The following is a 16,545-nucleotide window of genomic DNA, read 5'->3' as shown; positions in this document are numbered from 1 at the left end:
GCTAAGAGTGCAATAAAAATCCTGCCCATTTAGTGTCCACTCGTGTTTCAGCAAAACAGAGCACTTGCAAAGTGCTGTAAATTAAATTATAAGGCACAGCTATGGTGCATAATTCTCACTCAGATATATATATATATATATATATATATATATATATATATATATACACACAATTGAACTGAAACCATTCTTAATGCAAAAAATCCCTTAATATCTAATTGGTAAGCATCTCTATTGGCCATGTTTCCAGGACTGTATCTCTGAAATTTTTAGTAGTTAGGCTGTCTAGGTGACTCAGACCAGGGTGGTAGCAGTTAATGTTGTTGAGGAGGTTAAATTCTGGATCTATCTGAAGGATTTTCTGACAAATTGATGTGGGTTATGAGAGAGAGAGGGAAGCATAGAGAATGACTCAAGGTTTTTCACTTTGAGCAAATGAAAGATGGAGTCATGATAAAGTAAGATGAAGAAACCCAGGAGTGGAGCGAATTTGTAGGGAGAGGGAAGCTCAGTTTGGACGTGTTGGGTTTGAAATAACCACTAGACTTCCAAGTATAGGACTAGAGCAGGCAGGTGAATATATGAAGAGAGAGGGGAAAGACCTGATATTTTTTGTGTGCCTACATGGTTGCCGGACCTTATATTCGTTACCTCATTTAATTCCACAGAAACCTACGTGTTGGATATTTTACCTGTTTTGTTTTATGCTGTTTACATACAAATGTTGAGTATCAAAGCATTTAAATGACACTGTCAAGGTCATACAGCTGGTAGATGGGGAGGCTGGAATTCAAATCCAGGTTGCCTGATGCCAAAGTCCATGCTCTTTCTTTTTGCTGAGCCATGCTGCCTCAGGCCCGTGCCCTTTGTATCTTTTCACTCTTTGAGGAAGTGAATATTTCATTAGTGAGAACATAGGTTGCATGTTCTAGAGACCCCGAATAGTAGTGGTTTAAACAAAACCATTGAAGTTATTTCTCTTTTCTGTAACGGATTGAGGTAGGTACTCCAGGCATCATCATGGGACCCAGGCTGCCCCCATCTTCCTGCTCCACCATCCCCATGATATTTCCTTTTCCTGAATGGATCAAAATAGCTGAATTCCATGGCCATGATCCAAACAACAAGATGGAAGAAGGGAGAATGATGGTCCCTATCTGAAAATTGTGCACATCATTACTATTCACATCCCATTGGCCAAAACTTAGTCCTAAGCCACCTCTAGCTGCAAGGCAGGCTGGGAAATATTGCCTTTATTTTCAGCAATCAAATGTCAAGCTAAAAAACCAGGCCTTCTAATATTATACTTTGAGAGAAAAGGGGAGACTAGGGATCAGAGGATAGCAAGATCTGCTCTAAAAGTTGTACTAAATTTCTTCTTAATGTCTTCAGGTGAATGCTATGAAACAAGTTCATTTTATATAGGTTTGAATTTTAAAATATCATTAAAATCTCAATGTATGTGTATTTTTAAAAATGCTAATTCCTTCATATAAAATGCAAGGAAACAATATTTCAAAGGATGGTGTGAAATCATAGAAAATATATGTATTGGTCTTTGTGCCTGGTTCCTAACACGGAGCTCCTGAAAACCTTGTAATTTTCTAAGTGATAAGGGCAGTAGGAGCATCTTTTGTTCTACTATTTGGTCTTTGACCCCAGCTCCTAAATCCCTTGGAATTTCCTGGGTGATAGGAGTCTTTTGTCCAAAGGAGAAGACTCTTGGAGGACTCCTGGATGGCTTCGGGATGGGGGCTGATCACCAGAAAGACCAAGCCATGATTAGAAGCTTGGAACTTTCAGCCCCACCCTCCATCCTCCGAGAAGGGGAGAGGGATTGGAGATTGATTCAATGATCGTGCCTACCTGATGAAGCCCCCATAAAAATCCCAGAAGAATTAACTGTGGCATGAACACATCCATGTGCCAGGAGGCTGATGCACCCCAACTCCATGGGGACAAAAGCTCCTGTGCTCAGGACCCCTCCAGACCTCACCCCATGTATCTCTTCATCTGGCTGATCATCTGTATCCTTCATCACATTCTTTATTATATAATAAACCAGTAAAAATAAGGATGTGTTTCCCGGAATTCTGTGAGCTGTTCTAGCAAACAACAGAACCTGTGGAAGGAATCGTGGGAACCTGCAATTTATAGCTAGTCGGTCAGAAGCCCAGGTGACAACCTGGGACACACAACTGGCATCTGAGGTGAGAGAGCAGTCCCGTGGGACTGAGCCCTTAACCTGTGGGGTTGACACTAACTCCAATTAGTGTCAGAATTGAACTGAATTGCAGGATGCCCAGCTGGTGTTGCAGAGGACTGCTTGGTGTGGCGGAAAAACCTACATAGCTGGTGTCAGAAGTGTGAGTGTGGCAGCAGTGTGTGCATAAGGGAGAAACATAGGAGAGCTCCTTCCCATACAGATGGGGACAATGTGGGTCGTAAACTATGCTGACACTATTGCCATATGGAACCACCAATTTAGCTGGTATATCAAAATTCCTGTCATCCTTGGCCAGGATGAGTCTTGAAAGACATGAGTTTTTAATTATCAGATTCTCTCAGTAATGCATCTGTCACATAAACTGTGGCCGCCCAATAATTTTAACTTCCCTTTCCATGATCCAACAAGACAGTTTTTTTTTTTTTGCGGTACGCGGGCCTCTCACTGTTGTGGCCTCTCCCGTTGCGGAGCACAGGCTCCGGACACGCAGGCTCAGCGGTCATGGCTCATGGGCCCAGCCGCTGCGCGGTATGTGGGATCCTCCCAGACCGGGGCACGAACCCGTGTCCCCTGCATTGGCAGGCGGACTCTCAACCACTGCGCCACCAGGGAAGCCCAAGACAGTTCTTTTATAACAGAGCAACTCTTGTCAAAATAGTGTTACTTTTCAAATCAAACTGCCAATTTTAGGAAATTGAGGTCAAAAACACCAAGATTGTTCCTCTACTTCTCTCTGCTCCTATTATTAAGTAGAATAACAATGACGGTAATAATCATGAGGAATGAGAGAAAAAAACTTTTTAATGTAAACCCCAAATTTACATTTCTAGTTCAGACTTCTAGCTGGTTTGTATATATCACTGTCTCCACCTGGAAGTCTAATAGACACGGCAATCTCAGAATGTCCAAACTGAACCCTTAAAATATTTACACCCTGCATAGCCTACTCATCTCAGTTGTTGGAAACCTAACCCTTCCAGTTATCCAATCCTTCCACAGGACAACAATTTGGGACGCTTCTCATGTTCTCATACTCACATCCAATCCATCAGAAGATCCTTTTGGTTCCATCATAATCTGATGACTTCTCACCATGCCCACCTCTGCTATCATAGTACTGGCCACCATCTTCCTTTTCCTGGGCTATTGCAATATCCCCCCATTCTTCCTGTAACCCTACAGTCAACACTCAACAAAGCAGCCAGGGTGATGCTTTTAAAACATGACTCAGATCATGCTCTTCCTCTGCTCAAAGGCCTGCAAGTGGTTTCCCATGTGCCTCATAGTAATGGCCACAGGGGTCTCCAAAGCCCTGTGACCTTCCTGCCTGCTCCTCTCTCCCTGCTCACTTGGCTGAAGCTCCTGGGACATGACCGGCATTTCCACCTGAGGGACATTGCTCTCGTCAGTCCCCTGCCTAAAGTGCCCTTTCGGCCAGTCATCCCCTGGCTCCAGCCCTCACCTCCTTTATGTCTTTGCTCCTCAGTGAAGCTGACCTTCATCCCTACCTAACACCTCAGCTACTCTACACCTCAGCATGCTAGATTCTCCTTGATTCTACTCTACTTTTTCTTTTATTTTTTTCCCACAGTGTTCAACACCTTTACTTATTTGGCAGTGTTAATTCTCTCTCTCCACTCAGAATGCCATCTCCTCGTGGGCAGGGATCCATGTCTGTCTTGTTCATTGCTTGCAGGCCCCAGCCTAGAACAGTGATGGGCACACAGGAGCCCAGCCCAGAATGATGATGGGCCCACAGGAGCCCCAGCCCAGAACAGTGATAGGCACACAGGAGGGAACTCTGTACAACTGCAAGTTACACCTACTAACCATGTCACTGTGCACTTATCAAAGAACTATTACATTTAATAACAACTGTATTAAATTGTTTTATGGATAAAGAACATTCTCAGAAAAACATGGCATCCTATTGTTGAGATTTTTTCCTCAGATTTTGTATAATTTCATTAGAAAACATTGCGTTTATGGCTCAGAAAGCTTAACCAAATAACTTCTAACTAGTCGAGTGGTTGAAAAAGAGGTAAAAGAGGTCAAAAAGAGGTAAAAAGAAAACCAGCTATTTGCTTTCAGGAAAGGCATGAAAGTTGGCAAGACTTCAGATTACTAAGGGAAGAAATTCTCGAGGGTTTCATTTCGGTAACTGTACCTAGTATTAATGATCCGCCAACGTGTTGTTTAAACACGCACAGTCAACACATTATGCAAACAACACCCTGGCCAACAGCATGCGGGGGCTTTTCACACACGCCACACTTAAGACCCAAAGTCATAGCTAATTTATGGCCAAGGACACAACTAATGTGAGCAGTAAATAAAGTCGTGCCCCGAGAGTTGGCAGATCAAGAAAGATGTCACTACACTGGAATTACTCAAGGTCATAAACTAGGGCCTCTTTATTTGTTCTGCTTCTGGACCGAGGCCTAGACCTAGCTCAGTGTGGACAGTCAGTGTTGTGGAATGAATGAATGAATGAATGAATGAACAAATGAATGACAGGGCTGCTAAAGAGGACGGAGTCCTTTACAGAGACTTCTTAAAGTTGTTCTCATTGCTTTCACTTTTTCATTTCTCCTTCTATTTCATTAAGATGATTGAAGAGGAGGATGAGAAATAATCTCATGAGAGGAATCTGAATAATGATCTGTTTCATGGCAAAGCAATTAAAGGCCAGAGATACAAAATTATTGGGCCAAGACCGCACACCTTTTGGTAAAGACTTTACAAATAAATAAAATTTACAGATGTTTTCTCACATTTTTATAGTAGTTTTTCAAAACCCACACTCATGGGACTTCCCTGGTGGTCCAGTGGTTAAGACTCCACACTCCCAATGCAGAGGGCTCAGGTTAGATCCCTGGTCAGGGAACTAGATCCCACATGCCACAACTAAGATCCCTTATGCCTCAGCAAATATCCCACACGTGGCAATGAAGTTCCCGTGTGCTAAGACCTGGTGCAAACAGGGAGATCAGCTCTGTGGTTTGTGACCACCTAGAGGGGTGGGATAGGGAGGGTGGGAGGGAGGGAGACGCAAGAGGGAAGAGATATGGGAACATATGTATATGTGTAACTGATTCACTTTGTTATAAAGCAGAAACTAACACACCATTGTAAAGCAATTATATTCCAATAAAGATGTAAAAAAAAAAAAGACCTGGTGCAGCCAAGTAAATAAATAAATATTTAGAAAAAAACACACTCATGATTCTAACAATAAGTCCAGACTACTGAAGATTTTCAGATTTACTCTATCTTTAAAACCAAAACTATAGGGCTTTTCTTTGTAATTATACATCAATTTCCAAGGGGATAGGGAAATAAAATTCATGAATGACTCATTCCCAAAGAGCTCACAGACATTCCTGCTAGGGTACCCCATTCTCACTCTTGTGTGATCTTAAAAAACTCTACAATGAGAACAGATTTTGAGTGGGTGAGAAGAGGAAAGACTCCCTGTTCCCTATCCCCAATCCTTCGATGTAAGCAGTTTCGTAAAATTCCTTTTAACCAAAGACCACAATTGTTATTCCATAAAAATACTTAAAATGCAAATATCTCCGGAAGAGAAAAAACAAAACTGTTGACTTAGATTCACACTAGGGGGTAAACAGCTTATCTGATCTTTTCCAGGGAGTAGGTTCTGAGGGCTTCAGACTCCAAGGAGAGAAACAAAGCACTGGAGAAAAGTAAAACAAATGTTGCCTAACTTACATCTTTGCTTGAGGCTACCCTGCCTCTGAATTTAGCAGTGTCTCTACCAGATCAATTCCCAGGAATTTGGTCTGAGCACTTACAACTTCAGTGTCCATTCTATTCTCACTGCCTCAGCCTTCCTCTACCTGCCTGCTTTGGTCCTCCCAGCAGTCCCTCTGCCAAAGGCAATTCCAGTTTTGTCCCCGTCTGTCTCAATGTAGCTGCTCTCATGGGATAAAATACTAAACGAGAATCTTTTGAGATAACTGTAACCCAGGTGACTAGTAAAGGACTCAGGTTTTCTTCCTAAGGACAGTATTACTTGTCAGTTCCCATGGGAGTAGGCCCTGAGATGGATCTGTAGCAGGAAGTTCATTGCAGACTATTCTCAGAATCAACACTCCTGGGGAACTGAGGGGAGCAGGGCTGGTAAGGAGAGAAGCTGAGCGGCGATGCAGTTGAAGCAAAGGTCTCGGCCAATCCAATGGGGAGACTATAGCCAAGATGGCCCTTCGGAGGTGTCCTGAATGAAGGCAGGAGGGCTGCCACACTTACAGCCCAGCATTGACCAGACATCAAATGCCATCTATGCCTGAGTAGCGGGCATGATCTTGGAGAGATCTCGGGCAAGGCAACCCCTACAGCTGAGGGCAAGACCCAAAGAGGACCATCAGCTGAAGGCCATCAGCCAACAGCACTGCCAGCAGCTGGGGAAATAGGTGCTTCAGTCCTGGAGGAGCAGCCTAGCAAGGTACCACAGCATCCGCTACCATAAATCACTGCTCCTTTTAAGTGCAAGCTTTGAACAAGGGCTCAGAGAAAGAGAAAATGGATGGTTATTTTGTTAGAAACTTTACCAAGATCTGTTCTGTTCAGAAACCCATGCCCCCCCGGCCCCCGCCAACCCAGCAGTAATGTCGCCCACTGTTTGGTTTTGAGTTGCCGGTTCAACACTTCTGGATCAATCTGCATTTGCAACTGTCACACTGATAATAACTCAATGCGAGCATCTGCTTGCTTCACTGTAAGTGTAGTCAGACTCACAAATTAAAATGTTTGAAATTCATATTATAATAAATTACTTTTCTGTCATTTCTCCTTTATATTCAGTTAAAAATATGTGCATAAGTAATAATATTCATATAAATTTCATTTCAGGATAGTAAAGGAAGCATTATAAAATATTTGATGTGAAAAAGAGAGAATTAAATCGAAAAAGTAATTTAGGATTGGAACTTGCCCTAGAGTTATTCTCCTGGCTGCCCATTAAAATCATCTAGAAAGCTGTAAGACATCCTGATGTCCAGGCCGTACCCCAGGCCAACTAAATCAAACCTCTGGGGTAAAACCCAGGCATCGTTATTCTGGAAACTCCCCAAGGAATTGCAGTGTACAGATAAGGTTGAAAAGTCTGGGCCCTAGTGCAATAGATCTCAAACTTGAGTGTGTTTCACAATCAGCGGGAAAGCTTGTCCAACCACGTTTTCCTAGGCCCCACCCCCAGAGTTTCAATAGCTCTGGGATGGGGCTCATAATGTGCATTTCTAATCAGTTCCTGGGTGATGCTGATGCTGCTGGTCCCAGGACCATACTTTGAGAAACAGGGCTCTAGGGGCTTTGCCTAACCAGAGTCTCCCACCACATTTAACAAATCCCCACCCTTACTTCCTGGTTCCCCTACCCTCCATCCCCCAATCAAACACCTTGGAAAATCTTGGAAATTTTTTCTTCAAATCAGCCTTTGCAAAAACCCTTTCCCCTCTACACAGCTATTTCTAAATGCTACATTTTCCCATCCTCCTAAGCAGCAACCACCAGCCACCAGCTAAGACGACCTCTAACTTCTTCCATGATTTTTCATCTCCTTTTGTCTTGAATTTCTCTGTCACTTAGGCATGATTCTGCAGATTATAGGACTAGAAATACTCTCTTGAAACAGCAAACTAACTGCTTCTATTGCATACTTCAAGCCCAGCATTTATGCTGTTGGAAAGCAAATCCACTCACCTATGTCTTTTCACACTTGCTGTTTTGTATCCTGAGATGGGCCACATGCAGTTGTTCATCTACACAGCATTTTGCTGGCAGGATCTAGAAATGCATTACACTGTTATGACTCAAATCAAGCAATGTCTGTAAATAACACAAAGATGGAAAGCAGTAATTTGGCTACAGTGCTCTCTTAGTTCCCCCTAAAATCAAGGTATTTCACAGGAGGGTTTAAAATAAGATTTAACCCTTGCTTTCTTACAGTGCTTTCAATGGGAAAGAGACCTTTCTGAAAGGTCTTCTCATATTAAGACTCATACCCTCAAACCCAAACACTAAATCTGAAAAGGTGTTTGAAGATTCAGATAAAAATGAACTTTCCCATTTAAGAGAGCCTGAAGAAAAAGGAGACCACAAAAGTCCTCATTTTCTCTAGCCAAAGAAGAATATTCACACAATTTTTCAGTTTGGCCAAGATTAGTAACTCATAATCTGAAGATACTGGCTTCTGTTGAAGTGAATATCAAGATTCATTGACCTGCGGAGTAAATGTTAACGGAGGTGAAGCTGAGGTTAATAACAAAGTTCAAGGGATAATATACATTCTTATATTTGCTGAAATAAAAACTCAGCCATATATCGCTCATACATACATTCAGAAACCTCTTTTATCAAAAAGCTCTGGAAATCTCTTTGCTGTGACAGATTGCTTAAACATATGGCCGAATTTCCATTTGTATTAACATTCTCCAGGTACCCAGCCAGCCAGAAAAGCAAAGCATTAATCACTTCCTCTGAGGATCATCAGTAGCCAATCAAAGGGCGGCCACTTATTTACATATGAGATCTGATTGGAAGATCCTAACCAGCAACTCATTCTCATCAATCCTACTAATGTAAGCAGAGTATTGAAATGACCCACACTTTTTATCACATACAAAATAAAAATATTCTAAACTTTTAACTTCATACAAATCCAAATAAATATGCTCATTGTCCACAACAAATTTTATAAACTAATGTTTGTTAAGGAGACATTTTTAAAAATAGAAAATAGAAGTTTACCTGAATAAAGGAAGAGATTTCTGGCTCTGGTGCAGAGGACCATTGCTGGAATTCCGGCTCTACAACTTATTTGCTCTGTGACATTAGGCAAGTCACTCAACTGCTCTGTGCCTCAGTTCCTCATCTGTAAAATGAAGATGATAGCACCAACTTCATAAAGTTGTTTTGAGATTAAATGACTTAGGATATGTAAAGTACTTTAAGTGTGCCCAGAGTGTAGCAAGGGGTATAAAAATATTTGTTTTTAAAAAAAGTTCTAGGGGAAAAAGAACTTAAAGGTCACATGGCCCAAAAGCCTCAAAGCTTTGTGGGCATCAGATTCATAGTTTTCTCATGCTTGGACTGAGCCATTGACCATTAAGTATTGCTACTACTGATGTTTATTTAAATTTAAATTTTGTTGTCAACATCTAAAACTCAGGAGAATTCCATGTAAAATAATCAGGATTTACAGCTCTTCTTGAAAAACTTTTCACACACACAAATCCATACTGGACTCATTCTCAGAGGCCAACAATCGAATGGTGCTGAGGGGCCTGCTACACAGAGGTAAGGAAGGTCCCAGAGGACATGCTCTCCTTCGGCCACAGTTCCCACACCCCCCATTACTCCCCTTCCTGAGGCTGAGGGTCAACTGACAGGTATTACCCCAGTGACATCATTGCTTTTATTATAGAATAAAAAGAAAAGAAAAATCACATCCATGTCTTTTACAAAAATAGAAAAAAGAAACAACAAGCTACGTGTTTCCAAAAACAAAAAAAAATGTGAGTCAGACAGACTTTTCTAGAACATAAAGATTTCTGGGCTTAATACGCCAACAAAGCGTGTCTGCAGCAAAAGAATACAACTTAATCTTCCATTAGGAAAACAAACCATGAGAAGAGCCATGGCTGGTGTGTGGAAAGGATGCCAATGAAAAGATTAACGATCTGTGAAAGGGACTGGAATTTCAACACAGTTGTTTTCGTGAGTGTGAAGAAAACAAGTAGCAATGCTGTGATATACAGTAATGTACACGTTTACGGTTCTGCCACTTGTCCTGCCCATGTACGTGTTTGTATTTCTGACCCCTGACCCAAGCCAACCTTATCATTGTATAAATGAAGGAATTGAAGCCAGAGAAGTAAAGGGATTTGAGGTGGATATGAAACCACAACCTGGGTCTCTTGGGTACAGTTCAAGTAGGAACAGCAGTGTGACCTCACAATGATGCTCAGAGTGAATATACACCCTCATGTGAGCTGAATCCCAACCTTCTCATCTTATCAGACCATAGACACAGATACTCTCTGAGTGTTAAGCTCTCCAGTTAGAAAACACGAATCTCAGTCTTGGAATTCTATTTGCCCAAAGTGTTTACAAGATGGAATCAAATGTTTGATCTACTGGTGTTTGGGTCAACAGACCACATAAATGAATTTAACACTTACCCGAGGTCTTAATTGGCAAAATGTCAATGTTGAGTGAAAATATAAAACAGACACTTAAACAGTAAACACACATTTGGTGACATGACATCTCATCACTTGCCAGAAATGTCTCTATTTTCCTATCTCAAACAGTATAAACAGCGTTCATTTCTTTTTGAGAAAGTGCAGCATCACTTGACATCTCTTACTTAACCTTAGTTGACTCTCTGATTCACTCTACTTTTATTATCTCATTTTCTCCCAATTCTATGAGCCCACTCGTCAGATACCTTTAGAAAGATTGCAAGATACATGCCTGAAACCAAGGACTGGATAAAAACAAAAACAAAAAACTTACCCTCTCTCAAACAGACATGCAAATTATTAAAGTCAAAGGTTACAATATTAATTAATATTTACAATTATTCACTCCAAGTATGTTTTGTTTTCTATGCCTTTGCTGTTCCTTTTTTGGCCAATGGCTTTCCCAAAATAGGAAATGAAAATTCTTATTCCATTGCTTATTTTATTTTTGATGGTGTTTTCTTGTAGTTTTATTTTTTAAGGTATTAACTTATCTTTTTTCCTTTAGTATTGCCCCTTCTTTCCCTTCCTGTTCAAGGGGAGGGGGCTTTCTAGAATTGCCTCAAGGGAGGGGTCTAATGCCTCAAGGGTGGAAACCCCTTAAAGGGTGGAAATGGGCTTTCAGGCTTTGGTTTACAAAATTCTAACCCAATTAAAACTTGTGCTGATCATATATCAAGAGAAAGAGTCTGAGGGAAAATATAGAAGAGAGAGGGATCCTCTTGAGAGAGTTAAGAAGGGGAGGTGTGAGATGGGATCCCAAGAAACTGAGACTCTGCACCTGTTTCCTGGGCAGAGCTCGGTGCCAGGCAGGTGATTCCAGGCTTCCCTGGGAATCCCATGCTCCTCATCTGAGGCCACGTGCAGCAAAGACCTCCAGACCCAAGAGGCCAAAGGCGTCAGGAAGAAGGACATCCCAGCACGCCTGTGTGGCCTGATGCCCAAGATGCAGCTGCGCGGCCCCACTCACCCCACTAAGCAACCTCCCCTGGGATCACAACTGCTTACAGAGGTTCAAACCCTAGGGGAGGGGAGGGGAAGCTCCAAATAGACTGAGCAGAAAGAATGGGTGGATCAAAAAGAAAAAGACAGTTGTGAGGTTCTATAATTGGCTTTTCTTGTATATCTGAGCTTATTACCTGAGTTTGTGAACTCATTTAAGGACAAAATTCAAGCACCAGGATTATTCTGAATGAAGATAAGATAAACAGCCCCCATTGGGTTGTCAGCAATGAGCTTATCCCCCCTTTCAACAACTCTGTCCAAAATCCCCTTAAGAAAGCCTGTTTCCCCATCACTAACCTAGGCATCCAAACCAGAAACAAGGCTTCATCTTTGCTTTCCTCCACCTCTCAACCCATTTATCATTTCCTTCTGTTGGGGCAGGCCATCGAGAGGACATGACTACTGGTTGACTCTGAGTTGGACCTGGGCAATCAGCAGCCCCTCCTGCATCCTTGGAATGTACATTCCACCTGCCCTGCTCACACTGGAAGCTGCCCCAAGGACGCAGCCTTGAGACAGGATAGTGCTGTTGAGACCATCTGGATAGACAGTATACGTGACTAAACCCACTTAAAGCCTCTGTGTAAACTTTTAAGATTCTGGCAGTGGATGTAGGGATCCACCTACATCCACCTCCACTTGCGACGTTCGAGACAAGCCTCCTATGTTACACCTGCCTCTTACCTATCTGGAGTGTTCTGCCACTTTCTGCAGTCTCTCCTTGCCATCCGTGTACAGGGGTCAGTCTGGGAACCAACAATAGGCAAGCCAGGCAGGAGACCAAAGAAATGGGTCTTGGGAAAGAGCCATCTGCCACGGGGGAATCCCAGGTTGGTCATCAACCTCTGTGTGGGGAGGGGTGACCCATACGGTAGATACTTTTGGACCACTGTGTGAGTACAGGGATGCCTCCGAAGTCAGCTGGTCTAATGCGCTTGTTTGAGGAACTGCACAGAGCACACTGAGGAAAAGAAGTGATGACACACTTTAAGATCATTTAAAAATCAAAATGGATGGGTGGCCCTGGTGGAAGTGCTTTCAGACAGGATCCTGCATCCCTAAGAACTTGAATCTTCTAAATGGTGTCAAACTCAAAAGATACCATCAGCCATTTTCAAAACAATATGCACTAGTTTCAAAGATCCTCCCCCTTTGCAACTATGTAATCATTTCAAACCCCAACCATTCCTTTCTTAGCAAGAGCCCTTACTTCTTGCCAGCTCCAATCCTAATTCTTGATAAACAATTTATGTAACCTTGTGGGTTTTGCCTTTATAAGCCTCCCCCATTTTTGTGTCCAGCGGAACACAATTCAGGTGCTTCTTGGATCTGTGTCTCCTGGGCTGCAGCCCTAACAAACCCCAAATAATCGCTTTTTTTTTCTTTTTTTTTTTTAACCTCAACCGGGTCTCCATTCTTAGAATTCTTGGCTAACAGAAGAGGATGGAGGGCTGCTGTGGTGGGCTGACCTCTAGGGTGGGCAGGGTGGCTGGACACTGACGTCCAGCTAGAGGTTGAAGCTAGCTGTTCAGAGAGTGGGAAGAAGAGAGGAGGTTAGAGGACGTGCAGACAAGGCGCAAGACCAGGGTGGTAAGTCCCCGTTTTGCAAAGTGAGGCAGGTGCAGGATACTGTGCATTAAGGTCTGAGCCCTCATAGCAAAGCCTGATGGGGACGCTAAGCGGTGGGATCCTGGGAAAGTGAGGAGGGAAAGAGAAGGATGTTGTGTAATGACTGTGAAATGGACAGAACGCCCTAATGCAGAGGAAAGAAAGCAAAGGCACAGTGGCAGCATCCCAGCCCGTGGGGCAGCCTCCAATTCAGGAAACACTCGTGACGAGAGAATACATGCCTGCTAAGTTTACTCATATAGCTGCTAAGTTCCAGCAAAAGGCCAGGGAAGGTACCCAGGTGTGGTGAGTGGGGATGTGGGATACCGGGTGGAGGGTGGCTTTTCTCTAACGGGCAGGAGGCAGAGGAAATGAGCCCCATCAGCACATACCCAACCCTCCAGCAGCACCTGCATGGTGCTTGGGGGGATTCCAGGGCCTCACTCCCTTGTTAATTGGATTATTCTAGCTGCAGGGAGGCTTGGCCCAATGAGGGGGTCTCCCTGGACATGTGGGGCCTTGGGAATCTACAGAGGAGGTGCCACAAATCCATAGGGAGTGGGCAATGAGACAGGCCATCTACCCCCTGTATTTGAAGGTCCTGATTGGGCCACATTCATTGCAGGAATATAAACCAAGACAATCAGTCTGCCCCCAGCACCCGGTGTGGGACCTGACATCCACGCTCAGCCCAGTCGTGGGACAGGACATTTATGACGTTGGGTGGTCCACTGTCCATTGCTGATCTGGGGGGACTGGCAAATCCCGGGAATGGGTACAGGCTGTGGGAAAGAGCCAAGACAGAGAGGAAGCTGGCAAAGCCAGAAGGCTATCCCAAGGCTGTAAAGGGTCCAGTGAAAGGGTCCAGCAGAGGCCTCAGGGATACAGTCCTATTCTAGGTGGGATGCAGGCCGCTGGAGGTGATCCAAGGCCTTGTGTTGGGCTCACTATTCACTGGTCCTCAGAAATAGACAAAAGGTGACAGCTCTGGTGGATACTAGCGCTGAACATACTCTAATACGTGGTCACCCTCAGGGGGTTTCCTGCCCCCCTCAGCACCATCGATGGTTACTGATGGCAAACGGTTACAGAAGGTTCTGTCAAGGAAAGTCACCTTGACACGGCAAACTGGGCACTCTCCCTCCCAAGAATACAAGGTTTTTATCTCTCCAATACCAGAGAACACACTGGTCACCGACAACTTACAAGGTCAGATGCTACAAACCTCTATCAGTGAATCCACCTCCGGGTGACAGTGGGCAAACCAGTGCTGAGGGGAAACCCCAACTGGGAACCAGTAAGTTTACCTTCCCCATACAGAGTGGTAACTGTCAATGTAAGCTGCCTGGGGGGGCCGGAGCAGAAGGAAATAGGAGAAACTACCCAAGAACAACATCGAATGGGTACTGCACGTCCTGCCCACAGTGCTCTTAACCAAAATTACATAAATGGAGACCTGACTGAAATGAAATATTTGGGGTTTGTTAGGACTGCTGCCTGGGAGACACAGATTCAAGAAGCACTTGAATTTTGTTCCACCCAACTACAAAATGGCGTTATAAAGGCAAAAACTGAAGGTTATATTTACATGAATTGTTTATCAAGGACTGAAATTACAGCTGGCCAGAAGTATGGGTGATTGTTAAGTTAGGCTTATTTGGGGTCTGAAATGGTTGCATAGTTACAAGAGGAGAACTTGAAACCATAAGGTTGCAGCTGGCAGGTGCTGTTCTGAATACAGCTGGTGGTGTCCTTGAGTCTGGTACAGTTCAAAGAAAGTTCAAGTTCTCAGTGGGGCGGAGACCTGTCTGAGACCAGATCCTCAATGGCTGCCTAATTCCATTTTTGTAAGCATGAACTGTGAGCCAGTTCTGTAACAAGTCTCCCCATGTATGTATGTGATGTACATATACACTACTGGTTCTGTTTCCTGGAGAACCCTGATAACACACCCCCTTCTCTGTTCTTCCCAGCCCTTCCCTGATCAATGCGTTCATCATCTCTTGACTCACCTGTTCTCCTACCATTCCAGCTTGTCTGACTTGTCTCTGGGACTTCAGTCTTGTCTCCGGGATTTCAGTCTTGTCTCCCATCGAGTCTAATATCAAGGGAGCCTCTGAGAATTCTACAATTCAAATCTGGTGAGACCTTTCTGATTAAAATCCTATATTGTGGCTTCACAGGTACAGTTTTAGCACCTGTCCCTCGATCTCTCTACAGGCTCAGGTCTTCTCTCACCTCCAGTCCGTGGTCACCATGCTGCCACGAAGCTGTGTTTCTCCTCGGTGCTTGGTTCCTGCTGACCCCTCTGCCCCAACTCCCCACCTCACCTTGTTCTTTCTCCCCTCCCCCACTGGGCTAACTCTAGCATACCCTGCAAGTCTCGGGGAGCCCCACTTCCTCTAAAGATTTGACCACCTGCTCTGACAGATGGACGAGCAGTCTCTCCCTAATGCTGCCTGCACACCCTTCATACTCACCATATTACCTTCCAAGTACCTGTTTATGTGTCTCTTTCCCCCATTAGAATTTAAGAATTTTGCCAAGCTAGGGACCAGGCCTAGGTTCTGGCTTTAGTTCCCAGAAACTAGCACTGTTTCAGTGTAATGGTGAGACCTCGGTGAGTTTCGGTTGAATGCATAGATAGATGAAACACACACACACCACACACATGCGCACACACACACCACACACATGCACACACACATACACACCCCACAGAGTTTCCTCCTCTCTCTCCTGCTCTCTTGGAGGGATTAAGGGATCACTGCTGGAAGTTCTAACTTCTAGAGTAGCTAATGCCCCAGTTGAATTGATACAGATGCTGGCCCAGAAAAGGGCAGGAATTCAAAGAGCTGGATGAAGGATGAGTAAGTTTACAGAGGAAAAGGAAACTGAAGAGTGATGAAAGTTTATCTGCAGAAGAAAACCAAGATGAATCATGGAATGTGACTGTGAGAACAGAAAGGGAGGAAAGTGACCTTTGTTGACCATTTCGACCAACTAGCCAGATAAGTGCTATATACTTTACTAATTACTTTATTAACAAATGTAATATCCCTCAAGTCCTTCTGAGGTAGATACTATCGTTCCCTCCAAAGGAGGAGACTGAAGTTGAGAGGGCATAAATGATACACTCTTGATTAACAGCTAATAATCACACAGCCTCGGTCTATGTGATTCCAACACACTGGTGTCTCTTCAGCCACACCATGTTGCTTCTAAAGATATGGATGAAAAATGTTGCTTTTTTCCCTCAGTTCTTCCTGGGGGCAGATGGAAGGGAATAGACGGGCCTAGTCACCACCTCCTGCCTTTTATAATAGTAACAAACACAGAGCACTTAGCATATGGTTTGCACTGTTATCGGTTAATCCACACCCACCCCTGGGGGGAGATGCAGTGGTCGGCCTCCTGACAGATAAGCAACCAGAGACCCAG

At 43.8% G+C, this 16,545-nt stretch overlaps 1 protein-coding gene across 1 annotated transcript in view; it reads right to left on the bottom strand.

Moving 5' to 3' along the window:
• GADL1 (glutamate decarboxylase like 1) overlaps positions 1–15,197 on the bottom strand; it is a gene marked incomplete at both ends in the record, with an annotated part of 265,368 nt that extends 250,171 nt beyond the window's left edge. The window contains one exon of the mRNA XM_082848395.1: positions 15,117–15,197. Within this exon, the coding sequence (XP_082704521.1) occupies positions 15,117–15,197 (81 nt within the window). The remainder of the gene's footprint in view (positions 1–15,116) is intronic.
• Positions 15,198–16,545: the final 1,348 nt, after the last annotated feature.

The sequence above is a fragment of the Leucopleurus acutus genome, assembly GCF_964270905.1.
Source record: "Leucopleurus acutus genome assembly, chromosome: 10".
In the NCBI taxonomy this organism is placed as follows: Eukaryota; Metazoa; Chordata; class Mammalia; order Artiodactyla; family Delphinidae; genus Leucopleurus; species Leucopleurus acutus.
This window is presented reverse-complemented; position numbering and strand designations above follow the sequence as displayed.